General features: G+C 38.5%; 2 protein-coding genes across 2 annotated transcripts; both read right to left on the bottom strand.

Annotated features, from left to right (window-relative positions):
• Positions 1 to 3811: 3811 nt before the first annotated feature.
• On the bottom strand, positions 3812 to 12659 carry LOC105535058 (trace amine-associated receptor 3). Its single transcript, XM_011974046.1, has 2 exons — positions 12612 to 12659; positions 3812 to 4944 (listed from the first exon to the last, which is right to left on the bottom strand). Exon 2 carries the CDS (start codon positions 4857 to 4859, stop codon positions 3828 to 3830), a length of 1032 nt encoding a protein of 343 aa, XP_011829436.1. The 5' UTR covers positions 4860 to 4944; positions 12612 to 12659; the 3' UTR covers positions 3812 to 3827.
• A 403-nt stretch (positions 12660 to 13062) lies between these two features.
• LOC105535050 (trace amine-associated receptor 2-like) lies at positions 13063 to 20180 on the bottom strand. The gene is given in 2 exon segments (XM_011974034.1): positions 13063 to 14058; positions 20130 to 20180. A coding segment is annotated over 1 exon segment (921 nt). The 5' UTR covers positions 13984 to 14058; positions 20130 to 20180.
• Positions 20181 to 20642: the final 462 nt, after the last annotated feature.

Here is a 20642-nt window from a genome sequence, read left to right as displayed (position 1 = left end):
AAAACTCAAACTGATCTTAAAAATTAAAAAAGAAATTAGCCAAATGGAAGAGGATGGTGAATAGCCCCCACATAGGGCAAACAGGGTGAATGACTAACTGAGGGGGCAATGATTCCTTCAGAGGAGTATGCAGCTGGGAGGAGACATTCGATGTGCAAGGACAAAGAAGACCAAGTTGAGTACGTGCAAAATGTGATGCCTTTGGGAAGAATTTCAAAACTTTATCTCAGAGCAATGAAAAGCTACCTTCGTCAGCTCCAACAGGAAACAGATGGCACAGTCAACCTGGCTGATTGAGGAGAGCTTAATAAAGGACCATTTACTAGGGTGTGGTGTGGGCAGTGTTTAAGGGAACTAGAAAAAAGCAGTCTCATAGCCAGGGGTAGCAATAGCAGGGAACCACCACCTCAGCTAGACCAGAAGTGGCAGGGGAAGGAAGCAGTTATGGGAAATTTGAGAGGATGACTGCATGGAGAGGGACTCCAAATGGCCTTTCCTAGAGGAACACAACCAGCCCCAGGGCAATGTGGCAGAAAGGTTGCCTGGGATAAGTACCCGACTTCACCCTCCTTCCACCAGCTGATCTCCTGCAGGTGCTTTCCAATGGTGAACTGTCATCTGAAACCTTGAGCAGGAGAACGCCTTAATCCAGTTTGTACAGGCCAACCCCCTACCCAGACTGGGTGGAGAAGGCTTGGGGCCTATGAAAGGATCTAGCATAGAAACTGTTTAAAATACTTAAAAGAAAAGTGTCAATGCCAGATTACTGTGCAGAATCCATTGGAAAGCTGTGAAACTGGAGAGAAGACAGGGGTGGGAGGCAAGGCACATTACAGATGAATTTCCAAATGAATATTTCTATTCTTTAATGAGTACTCGATGTCTATCTTAATGAATATACACAGATCCCATATAACCTTACAGCTATAGGTTTCATGCAGCTACTTAGCTAAGTCTATCCAAAAAGATTATCCCAAGTCTATCTAGGTATATTTATACCTACAGACAGTTCTCATTCTAACAGCCATGTGCCAGTGTCCCAATACTGAAGCCATCTGTCCCTATACTGCTCCCTCCCCTCTTTAAATCATCTAATGCTGCTTCCAGAGTAGTACATGGGCACACACACATACATACACACACACGCGCACACACACACGCACACACACACACATACACACACGCACACACACACACAAAGAGATAAACATATACACCAAAGTTTTTAGAGTAAAGAAGTAGACACTACCTGGCTAATGGGATTATTTATATCCCAAACTTCAGCATCACACAATATACCTATGTAACAAACCTACACATGTACCCCCTGAATCTTAGATAAACATTGAAATTATTTTTTAAAAAGACTCATGTACCCGTATGTTCATCTCAGCACTATTCACAATAGCAAAGGCATGCAATCAACCCAGGTTCCCAGCAACAGTTGACTGGATAAAGAAAATGTGGTATATACACACCATGGAAGACTATACAGCCATCAAAAGAATGGAATCATGCCCTTTGCAGCAATGTGTATGTAGCTGGAAACCATTATCCTAAGCGAACTCATGCAGTAACAGAAAACCAAATACTGCCTGTTCTCACTTACAAGTAGGAGCTAAACACTGGGTACACATAGTCATAAAAATGGTAAAAGTAGACACTGGGGAATACAAGAGAGGACAAGGAGGGAAGTAAGTTTTGAATAAAACTACCTACAGTTCACTGTACTCACTACCTGGATGACGGATTCATCCATACTCCAAACATCAACATCGTGCAATATACTTAGGTAACAAACCTGATCATGCATCTCCTGATTCTAAAATAAAAGTTTAAATAAATATCCCTCCAAATTAAATAAATAAATAAGTGGAGAAACAAATAAGAATTTTTAAAACAGGAACTGAAAAGAAGCCAAAAGTAGAAGGACCACCGGGTATAAACAGTCTATCACTACAGCAGTGGAGAAAGTTAATTTTAATGTCCTCACCTGTGAAGGGAGAGGCATGACTGGGTGATGTCTACTGTCCTGTGAGACTGTCAGAAAGAAGGCGCTTGGCAGTGCTTCTCACCCTAATGTCCCTTCCTAGATAGAGCCAAAATTATTCAAATCTAGATCAGCCTTTAGACTGGATTATCCGTTGGTAATTATGCAAAGTTAAATATCCTTTGGTAAAAATGAGAATATTTTATGGCTATCAATTATGCATTTATTAGGCACATTTACTATTTGCCGAACAAGTAGAGGGAATAAAAACTGTAACAATGGTGACAGGGAGGTAGCCCTTACTGACTTACAATGCCCTTTGAGATGGAAGTTGAGCCTGGATAATTTTCCATGATTGGATCTAGGACAAAGAGTATTTGGGTATTGGGAGAAAACAACTTAGAAAAGAGACAGGAAAAACACAAAATTAAAATATCCTATTTCAAAGTTTGACCTAAGGCTGACCTTGGTCAGGAAAAGAGGAACATTCGGCTGGGTGCACTGGGGGTGGATCATGCCTGTAATCCCAGCACTTTCGGAGGCTGGGGAGGGCAGATTGCTTGAGCCTATGAGTTCAAGACCAGCCTGGACAACATGGCAAAACCCTGTCTCTACTATAACTACAAAAGCTAGCCGGGTGTGATGGCACACACTTGTAATCTCAGCTACTTGGGAGGCTGAGGTGGGAGGATTGCTTGAGCCCAGGTGGTGGAGGTTGCAGTGAGCTGAGATTGTGCAACTGGACTCCAGCCTGGGTGACAGAGTGAGACCTTGTCTCAAAAACAACCGTACAAAAAAACTTAAATTTTTTTTTTTATAAAAAGGAAGAAAAGGGAATATTCTAGTCTCCTTCTCCTTTTCCTCTTCTCCCTCCTACAACATAATCCCAGGTATGAGGGGATTGTGGACATGACTGACATATGTGCTCATGTATTTCCCAACTCGTGAAGGTTCTGTTGATCTCTTAATGCTTCACAGAAAAGTCACTGAAAAAATGTTCACCAAAGGTAATGATCTGATATAGATTGTAGGTACTATGGTGTGATAAAATTTGTTTGGGGGCACCCTAAGGAAGACTTTTGGAGAAAGTGGTTGAAACAAGGACAAGGAGAGACCTTGTGATTGCTGGCCAATCATGAAGACATACCAAGCAGATTAAGATGCTAGAGAAACAGGACCCAGAAAGTCATTTCAAATGTAAACCACAAAGTAAATAATCGCAAAAGCAAAAGCTCAAATTGCATATGTTGATTCATAATCAATCTGCCTCACCTATGGAAAACTCTTTGTAGTGAGCCTAAAGGTATCAGAAAATAACTGAATAATTTATAAAATGATGGTTAATGATTCTCCCAAGACATATGATAAGGCAGGCCACTAGTTGATAATAAAAGCCGACCTTAAGGCACACTTCCTTCATGGACCCACAGGCCGCAATGATCTTCCTTTTCCTGAATTCCTAGAATGGTATCAGATAGGAATCAAAGCCAACACTTTATAAAAAATTCTTATATTGCTTTTTAATTGTCTCATGTATGTAAATCTAGGCCAAGCTATTCTGAACTATGTTTTATATTTCTTTTGTACATTTTCCCCACCAGTTAGAGGTGAGTGTGGATTGGAAGTGAGTTAACAATTAACAAATAATTGAATAATAGATTTACCGGTCAAAGATAGTGAATGTACCTCTTGTGTAGGTGATAGAACACTTACCTCAATTACTGAAATTTAATAGTATCATGTTTGTAGTGTTCTGGGGATGTAAGGTATATGTCGCAAGTCAAAATAATAGCAATCTCATTTGCAATATTCTATTCACTTTCACAACAGCTTTTTATTAATGTGCTTCAGGAAACAAATTTGCAGTTTCTGAATGGGAACTAAATATTTTTCCTGACACTATGTACTTGAGTGCTTTCTGAAACCATGGATAAAAAAAGCCATGAATAAGAGGGTTGCAAGTAGAGTTGAAGTACCCAAGCCACACTAAAAGATCCAATATTAGTATGGGAGTGGAGTAGTCTAGGTATGGGTCAATCAGAACAGCAAGGAAACAAGGCAACCAGCAAGCCAGAAACACCCCCATTACTATACCCAGGGTCTTCGCTGCTTTCCTGTCCTTTTTCTTGGATAGGTGTTTTTTCACTGCCCCCTTTGTGCTTTCAGGCACATGGCTGATGACTCGAGCATGCTGTTTGGAAACGATAAAGATTTTGCCGTAAATACCAACCATGATGGAGCCAGGGGTAAAGAAACATGTAGTGAACAATATTGTCCCCCAAAATTTATTGAAAGTAAGGGCACAGAAATTGAAGCAAGCGACAAGTATCTTATAGCTCTGCATACCAGAAACATTGGCCTCGGACAGAACTAAACCAAAAGAAAAAAGAGCAGGAACTGACCAGCAAAATGCCAGCAGTCGCTTTATGGTGGAGCTCGTCATTCTGGTTGTGTAATATAAAGGGTAACACACAGCATAAAATCGGTCAATAGCAATGGAACAGAGGTGGAAAATGGAGGTCAGGCTGAGCATCATGTCAAAGCTCGTGTGGAATTTACAAAAGCCGTCTCCAAAGTACCAGCAGCTCTCCACTGATCGCACCATGCTGTATGGCATAATGACAGAACCCAGCAGAAAGTCCGTGGTTGCCATGGAGAGGATCAGAAAGTTTGTGGGAGAGTGAAGCTGTTTGAAATGCGATATAGAAACTATTATAACCAAGTTTCCAAAAATAGTGATAATCATGGCTCCAGTCATAACCGAATACATTATTACCCGGACATGAAAAGAGCGGTTGGTGGGAGGACAGGATTTATTTACAAATTTTGGACAACTGGATAGGTCTTCGGGAATGTAAATTAGATCCATGGTGCTTTACCACTTGAAATTTCTTTCCAGAAGGATGAGTCACTGTTTCTTCTCTTCTTAAAATGATTCCAGTAAATTTCAGCTCCTAATAGTACAAGAGTGTCCAAAGTTATCTATTATTAATTCACTTCAATTGCAATTTATTTAAATATTTTAAATTATATCAACTGTGTTTGCTTTCTGAGTTACTTGCTGCATTATAAAAATGAAATTTTTCAATTGTGTATTTTTTCTTGTGTTATCCTATTTAATTCTATTTCATCCATCTATCCATCCATGTATCCAGCATAGGTTTATCTATTGACTGTTTTATTCCTGGTAAAGAATTGGGAGATTTTCAAGAATTTTTGGTCAGCTTTCACTTTGAACAGACACATTCCTAGAAACTGTTTTGAATGTGGCTGCTAACATCTCTTGCATCATAAAAAATACTCAATACACAAAAACCAAGTGAAATGCCAAAGTTTTTCTTTAGGCATTCTTTTGATAATTTGCAATCTTCATTTGTAAACAGTGTGCAAGTGTTTTAAGAGTTATAAATGGCATATTGCTGCCAAAACATGCAGTACCATGAAACATGGCTGTTGAAAGCCATGTGCCTATGGGTTAAACCATGCACCTGGGTCAGTGCTTCATAGCTTCTCTGTTTGCTACTCTCTTCCCGTCCTTTCTTCTGCCTCTCCTGTCCTCTACTCTTCATGCTCCTTCCCTGTATTTCTTAAGTCTTATAGCTTCTCTGAGATTCTAACTAGTGAAGCCATGTCATACGTTCCATCCCTGAGAGATCAATAAAAATTACAAATTCCACACTCACAGACCCAGTTACTCAAGTCTCACATGACTCCTTTTGGTCACAGTGGGCTGATTAAAAGAGGGTGGACAAATCGCATAAATAAAAACTTCCAATGAATTGTCACACTTGCTTTGCTATTTGCTTTGGAATACACATCACCCTGAAAAGCCACTCCCTGGCAACCTCAAAAGAAGCTTGACACTGTGCCTATAACAAAGCACGGAGTCTGCTTAGTGGGTCACAGAAAAGTAGGTTCAATCTTGAGTGAATTAGACAGAGGAGACACCCTGGGCCTATGCTGAATTCTCCCAAGTTATATAAAGATTCAACTGCAGTGTACATTTAACAAATGCATCTAGTTAGGCAGATTCAGTTTAGTTTTTCCTTTAGAATCCTAAGAAAGAGCACAGAAATAACCTCCGAGAAAGAGCAAAAACTGACCCCTTCCTCATCTCAAGGTGCTATTAGTTCCCTTCCTTCCTTTTGATTCTGTCATTCTTCCCGACTGACAGGGAAGAAAAGGAACTTCCTGGTGACAAAAGAACCTGAATTTTGCTGGTTAGAGACATTTCTTATTGCCAAGTCACAGGAAGGTGTCTCCTAGGAAAGTCTTAGGAGGACCTTTTATAGAGCTGACTGTTGCATGTGACTCCCTCGTTTCTCTAAGTTAAAGGTTTACATCAACGACTTCCAAAGAGGAGGTAGCAAAAGAGGCTTGCATTGAGAGTTCTCCTAGTCCAGTTTCTGCCATCAGCCAGCTGTGAACTTTCAGTGATGGGAGGTGTGCTGGGGTAGATGAGGAGCCTTGCAGGCTTTTCCAGCTCTGAAAGTGTGGAATCACCGGTAACAGAAAGGTGGTTCATTTTAAATCATCTTCTTGTAAACAAATAAGAAACAGAAGAGCAGAGAAACAAGATGAAAGAGAGATATGAAATAAAGTTTGGGGTTCAATACAGAGGTTCAATGAATAGTACTTTCAGTTCTGGGACATGCCTGATCAATATTAGTTAATATTTAGCCATAAAAAAGAATGAAATCTTGTCATCTGCAACAGCATGAGTGGAACTGGAGGACAATATGTTAGCTGTAATAGCCAGGCATAGAGAAACAAATGTCTCACGTTCTCACTTATTTAGGGAGAAAAAAAAAAAAAGCATTGAACTCATGGAGATAGCGAGCAGAATGATGGTTATTAGAGGCTGGAAAGGATAGTGGGGAGAGGGGGATAAGGAGGGAATGGTTATTGGGTACAAAAATACAGTTAGATAGAGTGAATATAATCTAGTATTAAGTAGCACATTGGGTGATTATAGTTGATAATAACTTACTATATATTTTAAAATGACTAAAAGAGTAGAACTGGAATATTCCTAACATAAAAGAAATAATAAATGCTTGAGATGATGGATACTCCAGTTACTCTGGTTTGACCATTACACATTGAATTCCTGTATCAAAATATCACACGTACCCTATTAATATGTACAACTATTATGTATCCATCGTAATTTCAAAAAATTTTAAAGGAAAAGTTGATCAGGTTCAGGATAGGGTACCCCAAAACATGGCACCTTGGCATTTGAGGAAATAGTGGAAGTAAGTTTACTCTGGCCTTCTCCCACTTCTTCCCTAAAGCAGACCCTAAAAGAATGATCTGGTCTTCTCCTAAAATAGGTCATAAGACCCTCTTGTGTCCTATACTCGGGGGAAAAGAATGTCACACAGAGATACTAGGAAGAATCTGAACAAACAGGCCTTGTTAAGTTAGCCCCCAGTTTATTACTATTATATCATATCTTTTTGTCATACTTTTGCATGACTGTTCATAAAAATGCACAGTTTTTACTGTTTTGAGGCAGTATTCATTATTGAAGTATCCTGTGTCATGTAAAATTTATATTAAATAAACATGTGTGCTTTTCTCTTGTTAAAAATTATATTGAGGATACTTTTCTCTCCATTATAGATAGTCCTCCACTCACTGCCTCTCTTTATTCTTTGGTTTTCACCAAGGAAATGTTGTGAACATCTAGCCTGGGCCCCGTTTGAGCACATTAGTGATAGCACTTGAGAAATAATTGTTGAATTTATATCTGTGTTAAAAAAATATATGAACTCACCACCATGAGACAAGTAACTTGTCTATCCATCACCACTGGATTCTCAGTATCTAAGTGAAGGCTTCTAGTATACACTAGAGACATATGTTTCAATGAATAAACCTACACATAAATTGTAAATCATTACTGCTTTAAAAATATCTGCATTGTTTCAATGAAAGCAATTAATTCAATGTGCTTAAATCATCCCTATAAATGAATGGACTCGTTTCAAGAGTACACTTCATGAAAATTTCTTCTGGAATTGAATTGTTGATGGTGTTCTTATAAAATAACCCCTCCCAAAGTAGCATTTAGACAGAAGGAGCTGAGAGATTTTGTGTAGACATAATTTACTGATCCTGTAGCATGAGAAAACCAGAGATTTTGACTCTGGACAGAGATAGACAGTGTTAGTAGAAGAAAACAAAAGTGGAAGTATTTCAGCCAAATGCAGTTGGGAGGTGCTGCTGCCAGTGGCATGACACCCCTCAGTGTCCCACTGAGGTGTGAAGATGGGGTTGTCTTGGCTCTTTTCAGTCCCATCTGTGATGTTCGCACCTTATCTACCACTTAGAGGAATTGGGGATTTTCTTCCAGCTAAAACTCACATACTCTCAAAGATAAAAGGAAATATTCTTGCAAAATACAGACTTGCAGTTAAACTCATATAGTATTTAAATCCATGAATACATATGCAGTTAATGTTTATGATTACACAGGAGACTCAGCCACACCCCAGTTGCCCCTATGACCTTGTTGATCACAGTCACGACATTTAAGCAACCTCACATAGGTCTTACGTATAAGTAACTGTTTCGTGTTTTAAGTATTGGGAGGATTCTATAAGATGTTTCAACACGCGATCAAATCTTTCACTATGTGCAACTTCCTATATACACAAGGAAAATTCATATACTTTCAGAACTGGAGAAGGCCACAAATGAAATATTTACAAATATGTATTATATGGTGCAGTTTCTAGCCTCATCGTTATCTTAACATTCCACAGTGGGCATCTGTGTAGTAAGAACACAGTGAGGCTCACAATAACCAGCTTTAACAAACTAACAATATTCTTTTGGAAAACTGTATTCTAATTTCCAAATAACTGATTTGCAAATAAACTTTTACTGTTTCATAATACGTTTATACATTTGAAGTTGACATGCAGATCTTTGCGGTCATTAACATTGTTCCTACCTTCCTCCCTGCTTTTCTTCATAAAAATTATGCTAGCTCCTTTAGCTTTTTTAGACTTTTATGTCATCTATTATGTTGAATCACATAGCCTCTATGAAATTCTCAGTTTTTAAGTTACAAATGTTCAAATATTAATAATTACAAATAATTTCCCGCTGGGACCTTTTCCTTTTCCTCCTCAAGTTTTAGTTTCAAGCACTGACTAAGGTTAGCATAGCTCCAGCCACATACATTTGGAAAAAGTCAGATTTGCAATGCAATATATCATGGGGTTAATGCTTGTTGAAGAGAATCTTTGATTGTCTGGACACATTCATTTTAGTAGGAGGCAGAGATGACTTAACAGCAATACCAAGTTAGGAATCTAATTTTCACAGCCTTCCAGGATGAATACCGTATAACCTGTAGCAGACTGTAATCGTGGTTCTGACCACAGAGGCAAGCATTTGTACATGTGCTCTACCTGGCACCAAATAAAGGTGTCACTACTGCCATAAAACATGTTCTCCTCTTCTAGAACCTACCTATCTGGGCAAAGAACTTACAATTGCCATTGCCACCTATGTATGTATGTACAAACATATGAATCAATATAAATTATAATTTCATTTTTCCTTGTTGGAAAAACAGGTAAGAAAGATAAGCAAAGGAAGATATGAGCTATTAGTGTTCCACTTCTTCAATGTATTAACTCAGATTATATGTACAAAGAAGCAGATTTTTTTATTTTTTATTTTTATTTATTTTTTTTTTGAGGCGGAGTCTCGCTCTGTCGCCCAGGCTGGAGTGCAGTGGCGGGATCTCGGCTCACTGCAAGCTCCGCCTCCCGGGTTCCCGCCATTCTCCTGCCTCAGCCTCCCAAGTAGCTGGGACTACAGGCGCCGCCACCACGCCCGGCTAATTTTTTTTGTATTTTTAGTAGAGACGGGGTTTCATTGTGTTAGCCAGGATGGTCTCGATCTCCTGACCTCGTGATCCGCCCGTCTCGGCCTCCCAAAGTGCTGGGATTACAGGCTTGAGCCACCGCGCCCGGCCAGAAGCAGATTTTTAAAGGTTTCTCATTTGAACACAAATTTGGATGATGTCATAAATAATTCTCCTTTAAATTCTGACAGCCCTAGGGCTCTTGGAATTTAAGACTGAAGTCTAAAACTATTGATATATAATGGCAGAGAGGAAAGTGCATTTTAGCATTGTTGAAATACCTAACTACGTTTACTGAATCATGTCTTGCATAGTTCTTGTGCTTTGCAAAAGTATTTTATATGCCGCTATGTAAAAATTTACCAACCTTGTCAAATGAATTTTTATGGAAAAATTAAGACCTTTCTTTCACCAGAAAATTATAATGATTATTTTTTAGTTAAAAACTGTCTTCTCAATTGCAACCCATTTCAACAATTTCTGATTCTTTATAAAATGCAACTATCACTATTCACTTATTTTGAAGAGGAGAATAAATCAGCAATAATTTAAAAAGAATAGAACACATCCAATTCTTTTTATTGACCCAGTACCTTCCCTTTCCTGATATGTTAGTTGTGAATCAATCACCCTCTTCTTGTGGCTTCACAGGTGTGATATCAGGAAATTCCAGGAAGTTCAGTGTAGAGGATTAAGATATCTGATTCCTATATAAGTTTGCTTCTGCTCTCAGGAGAACTGGAGTAGAGAACTCAGATCCAGGAGCTTCCAGATAGGCACTAACTGTGGAGTCCCGGTGGGATTACTCTTTTAACTTTCTCAAGAGATACTGAAATATCCTGGGTTTTTTGTTTGTTTGTGTGTTTTGATTTTTTTTGAGACAGAGTCTTACTCTGTCACCAGGCTGGAGGGCAGTGGTGCGATCTCAGCTCATGGCAACCTCCGCCTCCTGGGTTCAAGCGATTCTCCTGCCTCAGCCGCCCAAGTAGCTGGGACTACAGATGCACAGTCACCACGTCCAGTTAATTTTTGTATTTTTAGTAGAGACAGGGTTTCACTATGTTGGCCAGGATGGTCTCCATCTCTTGACCTCATGATCCGCCCACCTGGGCCTCCCAAAGTGCTGGGATTACAGGCATCCCTGTGTGTTTTTAATGGCCCAGTTTGTTTTATTTTTTTTTTCCAAATGAAAGACTATTTTATATCTGATTTCATGATCATTCTAGGAAGATTAAGTACAGACATTTCCATATATTGAATATACACAGATGTGTGGGCTCAATTAAACGCTGGCTAATATCCAAGGGGGGAATAATTGTCTGAATCATAAAAGGTTTCTGTTTATACTTTGATTCCTAAATGTAATGAGAAAGTACTGGGATGGGAGAGAATTTTTATTTTTACTTCAGTGATTTGTACAAGTTTGAATTTTGAAAATCTTTGTTTTAAAAAAAAGCCAGTTAAAATGTCACAAATCCGAAAAAATAAAAAAGTTCAGTAAACAAAGAACGCAGGATAAGAAGTCAAGAAAGCTGGGCTCTAGTCCTGCACTTATAACTAGTTGTATAATCCAGGGTAAACCACTAAATCCCCCAGGCTCAGTTTTCACATTTGTAACTTCCTATAAAATTCTGGGTGTTGAGGAAGATGACTTTACTAATCCTGGGAAATGAAGGCAGAGTGAATGGTAGAAGGCAGCAAGTATGCAGGATGCTGGATTGCTCTGTCATCCTCACTAGAACACAGCAAGGTGATTACATTTTGAAACGTAAAAGGACATTGAAAAGGTACTGACAGATTTGCTTTCATAACTGCACCTGGATACAACTACTCTCTTCTTGAAAACTCACAATTTTCTTTGCTATAATGTAAATGAAGAAATTAAACAAGGAATATGTCAGTGAAACACAGTTCACTACCATATACAAACACACACACACACATTCACAGAGATATATCTGAAAATAAAACTTCATGAAGCTATACTTAGCCTCAGTGCAAGTGATATATTTTGATATTATCTATTTTCTTCTATTCTAATTTGCTTTTCATTAAAAATGTTGTTTGCAGCCAGTGGTTTACTGGAACCACCTATGATTATTTTCAAGAAGAGTTTGTTAACTTTTCAGGACATTACACTTATAGGTTAAAATCACTTATAAGGAAAGGGTTTTTAAATGCATATACCATGGAAATCCTCAAACTCTACAAATTAGGACTTTTTTTTAGAGCCCAGTGTTGAACTTATACCAACACATCACTGGTCACAGCCCATCAGTTTTTAATGAGTCTCAGCCTGAAGTTAATAATTTTCTTCTTTATCTCTCCCTCCCATTCTTGTGTTATTAAAAAGTATGTGTATAAATATCAAGCAAAAAGGAAATATGGACTCAAAACAAAACTTAAGTAGGTATTTCACATTTATTGAAACATCAGAACACCAAATAGCAATACAAAATGTGGATGAGCCTATGGAGGAAAGGAAGACACTGAACAGAGTTCTACTGCATGTAACATGGAAACTAACTAGCTGCTGTGATTAGGATGGCTCCTGAATGAAAACCTGCCTGAAGTCTGTAGCCCCAGTTACTCAGTTTGCCATTTCTTCTTTTAGTTAAGAAACGTTTGTTCTCACAACAGCAGAATCTAGTAAAGGCTTAACTCTCAGCTAACACATAACTGACTCCCGGAAGAATATCGGTTTTCGAAATTGTTATTTCCATATTTATTCACCTATCATTTTTAGTTGCTGATGTTCCAAAGTATATCTGATAAGATACTGAGGAACAAAAATGAAATGGGAATATCACACGAAGTGTCTGTGGTGGAGTGGGGGACAAGCAGTTCCCAAGGTCAGCCTATGTTTTGACCCCTTTTGAACAGTATAAAAGCTTTTGTATGTCCTCTTTGTTCTATCTCTGGCTTTCTCCCATGTTCTCTTTACTTTTCTAATTTTCTTTCTTTTTTCTCTACCAGGAAGTAGTGGACGTGTAAAGAATTCTGAAAACTATTGGAGGGATTTTGGGCTCAAAGAGAAGCTTCCATTTTTTTATTCTCATCTTAGAAACCAAGAGCTTTCTATGGTAGCTAAAATAATACACACATGCACAAAAACACACATTTTAAACAACTTCATTCTTCTAAATTCGAGTTTATTGCTCCAATTTATTCATGCAGAATAAGTTTACTCATTTTCTTTTTGTATACACAAATTAGTATTATGGAAATCTGAGCTGAAAACTTTACCTAGCAAAATGTACTTCAGTGTTCTGCGAAACCAGGGATAGAAGAAACCATATATTAACGGATTACATGTGGAGTTAAAATAACCAAACCACGTCAAGGCATCAAACAAAATTACAGGAGTAGAGAAGTTCAAAAAGGGATCCAATAAAATTGTGAAGAAACAAGGAAACCAACATTATAAGAAAACTCCCATCACTATTCCTAAAGTTTTGGCAGCTTTTTTGTCTTTCTTCACTTGATTATTTTGATTTTCTGGCAAGCTATTGATGGCATGAGCATGTTTTCTGGATACTGCAAAAATTTTGCCATAAATCCCCACCATCATAGACCCAGGAGTGAAGAAACCTGCCATAAACAAGGTAGTCCCCCATAGCTTGTTGAACATCACTGGGCAGGAACTGGAACAGGCAACCAAGATGTCATAACCCTCTATTCCATCTGCATAGGCCTCTGAGAAGACCACCCCAAAGGCAAATGCTCCAGGGACCGACCAGCATAGAAGTAGCAATCTTTTAATGACTGGAATAGTTATTTTGGTGGAATAATGTAATGGGTAACAGATAGCATAAAATCTATCAATGGCCACTGAGCAAAGATGAAAAATGGATGTTATGCTAAGCATCAGGTCAAAACTATAATGAATCTTGCAAAATGTAAGCCCAAAATACCAGCAGTTCTCCACTGATCTGATCATACTATATGGCATGATGGTGAATCCCAGGAGGAAATCAGTGATGGCCATGGAGAGGATGAGGAAGTTGGTTGGTGTATGAAGCTGCTTGAAGTAGGAAATAGAAATTATCATGGCAAGATTGCCAAATATTGTGATGAATATGGCTCCTGCCATAAATGAATACATGGCCACTCGGACACCCAGAGACCTTTCATTTTCTGGGCAAGGTCTATTTCCATATTCAGAGCAATTGAATGTTTCCTTCAAAAAAAGGAACAGATAGAATTTTGTCAGAATATAAACATTCTATGTTTTATATATGCTTTCATAGAAAAACTCAAGAAAGGCAGAGAAGAATCAAGGAAGATGATTTGTGCTGCAATATTACTCATGATCTTTCCCATTTACTTATTTTAACCTTTATTTGTAATTTTGTAGAATTGTAACCTGATTGGCTTAAAAGATGGTTATTGACCAGGTGCGGTGGCTCAGGCCTGTAATCCCAGCACTTTGGGAGGCCAAGGCGGGGAGATCACCGAAGGTCAGGAGTTTGAGACCAGCCGGGCCAACATGGTGAAACACCATCTCTACTAAAAATACAAAAGTTAGCTAGGCATGGTGGCACGTGCCTGTAATCCCATCTACTCGAGAGGCTGAGGCAGCAGAATTGCTGGAACCCAGGAGGTGGAGGTTGCAGTGAGATGAGATAACACTACTGCACTCCAGCTTGGGAGACAGAGAGAGACTCCATCTAAAAAAAAAAAAAAAAAAAATCATTATTTACTCCATACTTTCCTCTATACTATCAACATTTAGGAAGCTCTTACTTTATGCCAGGCTTTGAAATTTAAAAGAAGAAAAATCAAATTATTGAGCTAACTATTACCTGTGTAGGAAGAATGGATATCTATTAGACAATACGTGTACTTCTTCCTCCAAGGAGTTGGAAATATATAATGAGATTTGATTTGATTGTGATCTATTACCTGTGGGATCAGGAGGTTATTATTTGAAAACAATTTCAATCTTGTGTTATATTATTTTCACTGTGCTTTGTTTTGTTTTATTCATACCAATGCTGTTTTGAGGGGGAAGAATCATTTAATGACCCCTAATTATCTGGTAGAGTCAATCTATAAGGCAAATCATGAGGTCTTAACAAGCATCGCATCAGCCAGAGCAGCTAAGTCAGAGGTGGGCGGAGACCAAAGCTGGACTACCCTCAGTTCTTTGTGAAGAGCAACTGCACCTCCTCAGAGCCCCGTGCAATGACAGCCTGACAAGTTGCCATGCGTAGGCCACACACAAGGCTATGAGCAGAGGGCTAGAGAGCTTTTAGAAAGCAAGCCGTCTCCACTGCAAGAAAATTAAGCACATGCCCTCCTTGTGTTGGCCCAGAATGCTCATTTTACATATTAAAATCTGTGTGTTATTCTTTCCATACATATTTGAAATGTAACTTGTTTATGAGTTAGAATAATTTTCTTTTGAAAAAGGATGTTAGGGGAAAAAGAGCTGTCTATGAAGCATAAATCTTAATATTGTGGAAATGCCTTTGGCCTTCAGTGATCTCACACATATCAGACCTTACGAGTTTCCAAGAGATAAACCAATAAATTCTCGGCCTCTATAATATAAGAGCACATCACAAATAGAGTAAGACATTTTTCTTGAATGGCCACAATATGCAAGACACAAGGAAGGGAAGAAGAAAGCATGAAGACAAACCCTGCAGCAGAGATTCTAGAATGCAGCTGAAGAGACAAAGCACATCAACACTTAAAACCTACGTGATTCTGCACCACAGGTGAAAGCAACAGCAACAATTACCTGACCAAAAAGAGATCTAGGCAAAATGTACAATCAAAGATCAAAAATGGACAAGATCGTTTCAGGCTGGGCTACACAGGAATGTTCCAGCAAGGATATGACTTTGATCTGGGTCTCAATAGGTGAGTAGGGTTTGAACAGAAGAGAAAAAGCCTGTTCTACACAGAAGGTAGGATGAAGAAAAGACACAAGGCTGTATGTGTTCCGTGACCTTCTGAAAGGAATTCTCAGGACCCCTAAAACACCACAGAGAAAATACGGGGTGGAGGGGAGAAGAGAGTGAGAGAAGAAAGTGTTGCTAGTTCCGCTGTTGTACCTCAAGCCAGTGTTCTTAGCCAGCATTAGTCAAAAGGGATTTCCCACTTTGTTCTTAAATTTGGGTAATGATTTTTTTTAATTAAAGTAATTAATTTAGTTACAAGAGAGTGAGTACAGATTTGAAATTAAAAGCTTCCTCCAACTGATGCCAAGTGGTGACTCCAAGGCAGTTTTCTCCTCGTTATTCTTCCTCCTCGGGGGCCTTGTCCCCACTTGCAGAGAACTAACGGCCTGATATATGATGGGACGTATTTGAGCAATAGAACTAAAGGTCTTTATAGCCGCCACCTGGGTGATTGCATACCACAAAATAGAAACACTACCAAACTGCATTTGAGGTCTCTGCCGACACCCTAAATGCTGTTTACAGAAACGGCTGACTTACCCATGAAAGAGTTTCATCAGAACAGTTTTATCCAGATCTGTCTAAAATGTGTACAACCAATTATTAACTATATTCATTTTTAGCAGCTGAAATGGGGGTTTCTAACCAAATACTGCATGCTCTCACTTATCAGTGGAAGCTAAATGATGAGAACTTACGAACACAAAGAAGGAAACGACAGACACGGGGTCTACTTGGGGCCGGAGTGGGGAGGTAGGGGGGAGGAGGGAGAAGAGCAGAAAAGATAACTGTTGGGTACTGGGCTTAATACAGGGGTGATGAAATAATCTGTACAGCAAGCCCTCCTGACACGAGTTTGCCTATGTAACAAACCTGCACATGTACCCCCTGAACCTAAAATAAAAGTTAAAAAACATAAAAATAAAAATTAAAAAACACACACATTAAAAAGTAGGGGTTTCTAACATGCGCATATAGCATTTTGCTCTTCCTAACATTGTCACAGAAAAAAAAAAGATAACAAGAAAAACAAAAGAGAGGTGAGAGATTTCCCTCCTTCTTGGTACTAAGGTTTTTAGTTACTTGTCATTTCTTGTTAGCCACCTACTGACCAGTTAGGCATCACCACAGAAGAAAACACTGAGAGAAAATGCAGCATTATCAAAAAGAAAAAAGGATTTCTGACCATCTTCAGTATGCTCATTAAAAAGCATAGGAAATCCAAAGCAAAATTTGTTGGTTTATTTTTAAATCACTTTACTTCTTAGAAAGTAACGCAAAAAACAAACAAACAAAAAACAAAAGAACAAAAACAACAACAAATAATGTCCTTTTAAAACACATTCAACGTTCTTGTGCTAAAGGCAATTTCACAACAGTACTTTGTTTTCTTTTTCTTTTACTTTAAGTTCCGGGATACATGTACAGAACGTGCAGGTCTGTTGCATAGGTATACCTGTGCCATGGTGGTTTGCTGCACCTATCAACCCATCATCTAGATTTTAAGACCCGCATACATTAGGTATTTGCCCTAATGCTCTCCCTCCTCTTGCCCCCCACCCCCTGACAGGCCCCAGTGTGTGATGTTGCCCTCCCTGTGTCCATGTGTTCTCACTGTTCAGCTCCCACTTATGAGTGAGAACATGTGGTGCTTGATTTTCTGTTCCAACAACAGTACATTTTAAGATTTAATTGCCTGCAAACTTCTTTGTGTCCCTGGTTTAATCACTTTGATATTATTAACCATCTTGCCATCCCACTTTTGTTAACATCATGCTGAATCCTTCTAAGTCTAAAGTCATAGGCTGCAGAGCTTGACTAATTTTCCTTTTAACCGTCAGAAATTTTAATTAGATAATTAGCTCTAAGTACTAAAGTTCTTTGAAGCACATAATATGATGTCTACATTCACACTTGAATTCCTCATACACATGCCACAAAGTATGGAGGGGTGTATCAGATGATTATTTGATGAATTCATCAAATAATAATTTTAATTCCATTTAAATATCACATCCGTCATAATTTATTTGACGTAGTTCCTTCACGTGACATTTATCATCAGTTTGAACCTTTCAAAAGCCATATCTTTCACATTTGTTGTCTAAGGAAAGCTAAATGTAAAAGCAGTATTTTAAAGGTTATAGTTTTCAAGGGTCATTTTTTCTATTCTTTAAACTTGTTAACATAAGCATCTATAGATACTTGCTGTAGAGTTAAATGGAAAGTCAGATCTTGTCGTCATTGCTGCTATGTTTCTGAAAGAAGCTCAGACACAAAGAAATAAAGATTTGTAACATAATGAATTGTTTGCCCATTCCGCTTATGAATAAATAAACTTTATTCTACTAAATTGTTAAAATAAAAGTGTTTTCTATATTCCCTGAGAAAGTGATCGAACTACAGAACCATGAGCACAATGGTAAGGAGTGTTCTATTTTTTCTAAATTTTTTATTATTTGTTATTATTTTTTAAGGGGTAGGGAGGAGGAAGCAGAATTTTCTGAGTTTTCTTATGTGATGTCTTTTCTTTTTGCCTAGTCTTTAGATTTGATTACTGCTTCATTAGTAAATAAATATTCCTCTGCTTTAGTAACTACCACCTGTTTTTTTTTTTTTTGAGACGGAGTCTCCCTCTGTAGCCCAGACTGGAGTACAGTGGCATGATCTCGGCTCACTGCAACCTCCATTTCCCGGGTTCAAGTGATTCTCCTGCCTCAGCCTCCTGAGTAGCTGGGACTACAGGCATGCGCCACCATGCCTGGCTAATTTTTGTATTTTCAGTAGAGACGGGGTTTCACCATGTTAGCCAGGATGGTCTCGATCTCCTGACCTCGTGATCCGCCCACCTCGGCCTCCCAAAGTTCTGGAATTACAGTCGTGAGCCACCATGCCCTGCCTAGTAACCACTTTTAAGACTTAATGGACTTCACTATGTCTTTCTGCCAGCTAATCATTATTTCTCATTTCCTTGAATTATTTTGCCCTTACCCAAGCTGTTGATTTCTTTTGATTGTTCAATTTCTATCAAATATTTAAAGTTAATGAATCTTAACATATTAAATGGATGGTATAATATATAATATGAATAGCCTTAGCACAATGCCTGATATATAGCATGCTATCAAAAGCTACTTTCTTTCCCTCCTTCCTTCCCTCCTTTTTCCCTTCCTTCATTGTTGTAAATAATCACCACGTTCAAGGACACATTTGACCTGAAAAGATTTCTCCTAAGAAAGAGAGGAAATGGGATTGTAAGGAAAAAGGCCAGGTAACTGTCTTAATACTTAATACTTAAAACAGTTATAAACACTTAATAGTTAAGACAGTGATAGATCATTTGCTCAGCCACTTATGAGGAGGTAACCTTTTCCAGGGTTCTAAATATTCTTCCCAGGAAACTTGTTACACTGCCAGAAGGCAGCGTGTTATTTCGTTCACATATTAAAATGACTGCCTTTTATTACAGATTCATATTAAGTCCTGCACTTTCCACAATCTTCCACATGCCTTCACATTCTCTCTACACATGACCAAAATTCAAAAAGAAAGAACCAATGCACCAGCAATTGACAGCATTATTAGGATGGAAATTTACTCCTTAAGGAAACCTCGAGGAAGAGAAAACACAGATCTTTGTTTCATAATCCCTCATCTTCCACATACCTGTCTCACTGCAGAAGATTCCATTGTTAACTCCTTACTGAACGAACTGTTTTCTTTGTTTCTTCTCTAACTACTGTTAATGTTTGTATGGAACCAGAAGACCTCAACTATGTGAGTTGTGCTGATTTATAACTTAACAATTCGTCTTAAGGGTATTAAATGTGAAAGTGAAAAAAAAAAAAAAAAAAGAAAACAAAATCCTTGTCATTCAAAAGTTTAACAGCTCAATGAGCTTAAACCACTCCTCCATCCTCCCAGGAGTCTCCGCTTACCTAAGTTGTTATCACCTACAGCATTTAAGACTCTAAGTCTGCTATTACATAAAACAAATTCTGAGCCCTTGAGTTATGCAGGGTTCTAAGGAGCCTGATCTCAACCACACATGGATGGGATCTCTGGTTCAAGCAGAAAAATGGACATTTGTCCTCTATCATTTCAGAAAGATCTGACAGTCACAGTCCATATTTTGTCTCACATGCTAGTCACTGAGGGCTTACCCATTGCTTTCCTCATTTTTTCTTTGTATAAATGTGATTAAAAGAACTCATCTCATCAACACTTTTAGATCTGGAGGAATTTAGCATAATTATTATCTTTGTAAATAATTCACATGATTATACCAAAATCGTCTCAGATGCTACTGGTTTAAATCTCCTCATGTTTAAGGGCCTACCTTTTTTGTCTGTGTTCTTTGGGAATGTGAAAGTTCATGTTGCTCTGATGGCACAGCCTTGGGAGGCAAGATACCCCAGATGTAGATGAAATATAACCCTGGTCATTAGAAGAAACCAGGGTCCTGCTTGAATAAAAATTACAGTGCTCTGTGTGATCTCGGTCAGCTCTGCCTAGGGCTACTGCATGGGCGTGCAGATTGTGCAGTCATACAAGGAGCTGAGTTTTGAAGAAGTCATGCTTAACTTAATGCTCTGATGTGATCTCTTGAAATTCTTAATAACTTTCTAACAAGGGGCTCTACATTTTCATTTTGTACTGGACCTTGTGAAAATATATAGCTAGTCCTGGCTGAACCTCCCTTAGTAGTTTTTTTTTTTTTTCTTCTTCTTTTTTAGAGACAAAGTCTTGTTCTGACACCCAAGCTGCAATGCACAGGCATGATCACAGCTCACTACAGCCTTGAACTTCTGAGCTCAAGCGATCCTCCAGCCTCAGCCTGCCAAGTAGCTGG

Source organism: Mandrillus leucophaeus, unplaced genomic scaffold, assembly GCF_000951045.1.
Source record: "Mandrillus leucophaeus isolate KB7577 unplaced genomic scaffold, Mleu.le_1.0 Scaffold1007, whole genome shotgun sequence".
Lineage (NCBI taxonomy): Eukaryota > Metazoa > Chordata > Mammalia > Primates > Cercopithecidae > Mandrillus > Mandrillus leucophaeus.
This window is presented reverse-complemented; position numbering and strand designations above follow the sequence as displayed.

What these genes read in the sequence shown, in the direction of transcription:
- LOC105535058 (XM_011974046.1), bottom strand. Translation starts at nt 4,859, where the DNA reads ATGGATCTAATTTACATTCCCGAAGACCTATCCAGTTGTCCAAAATTT.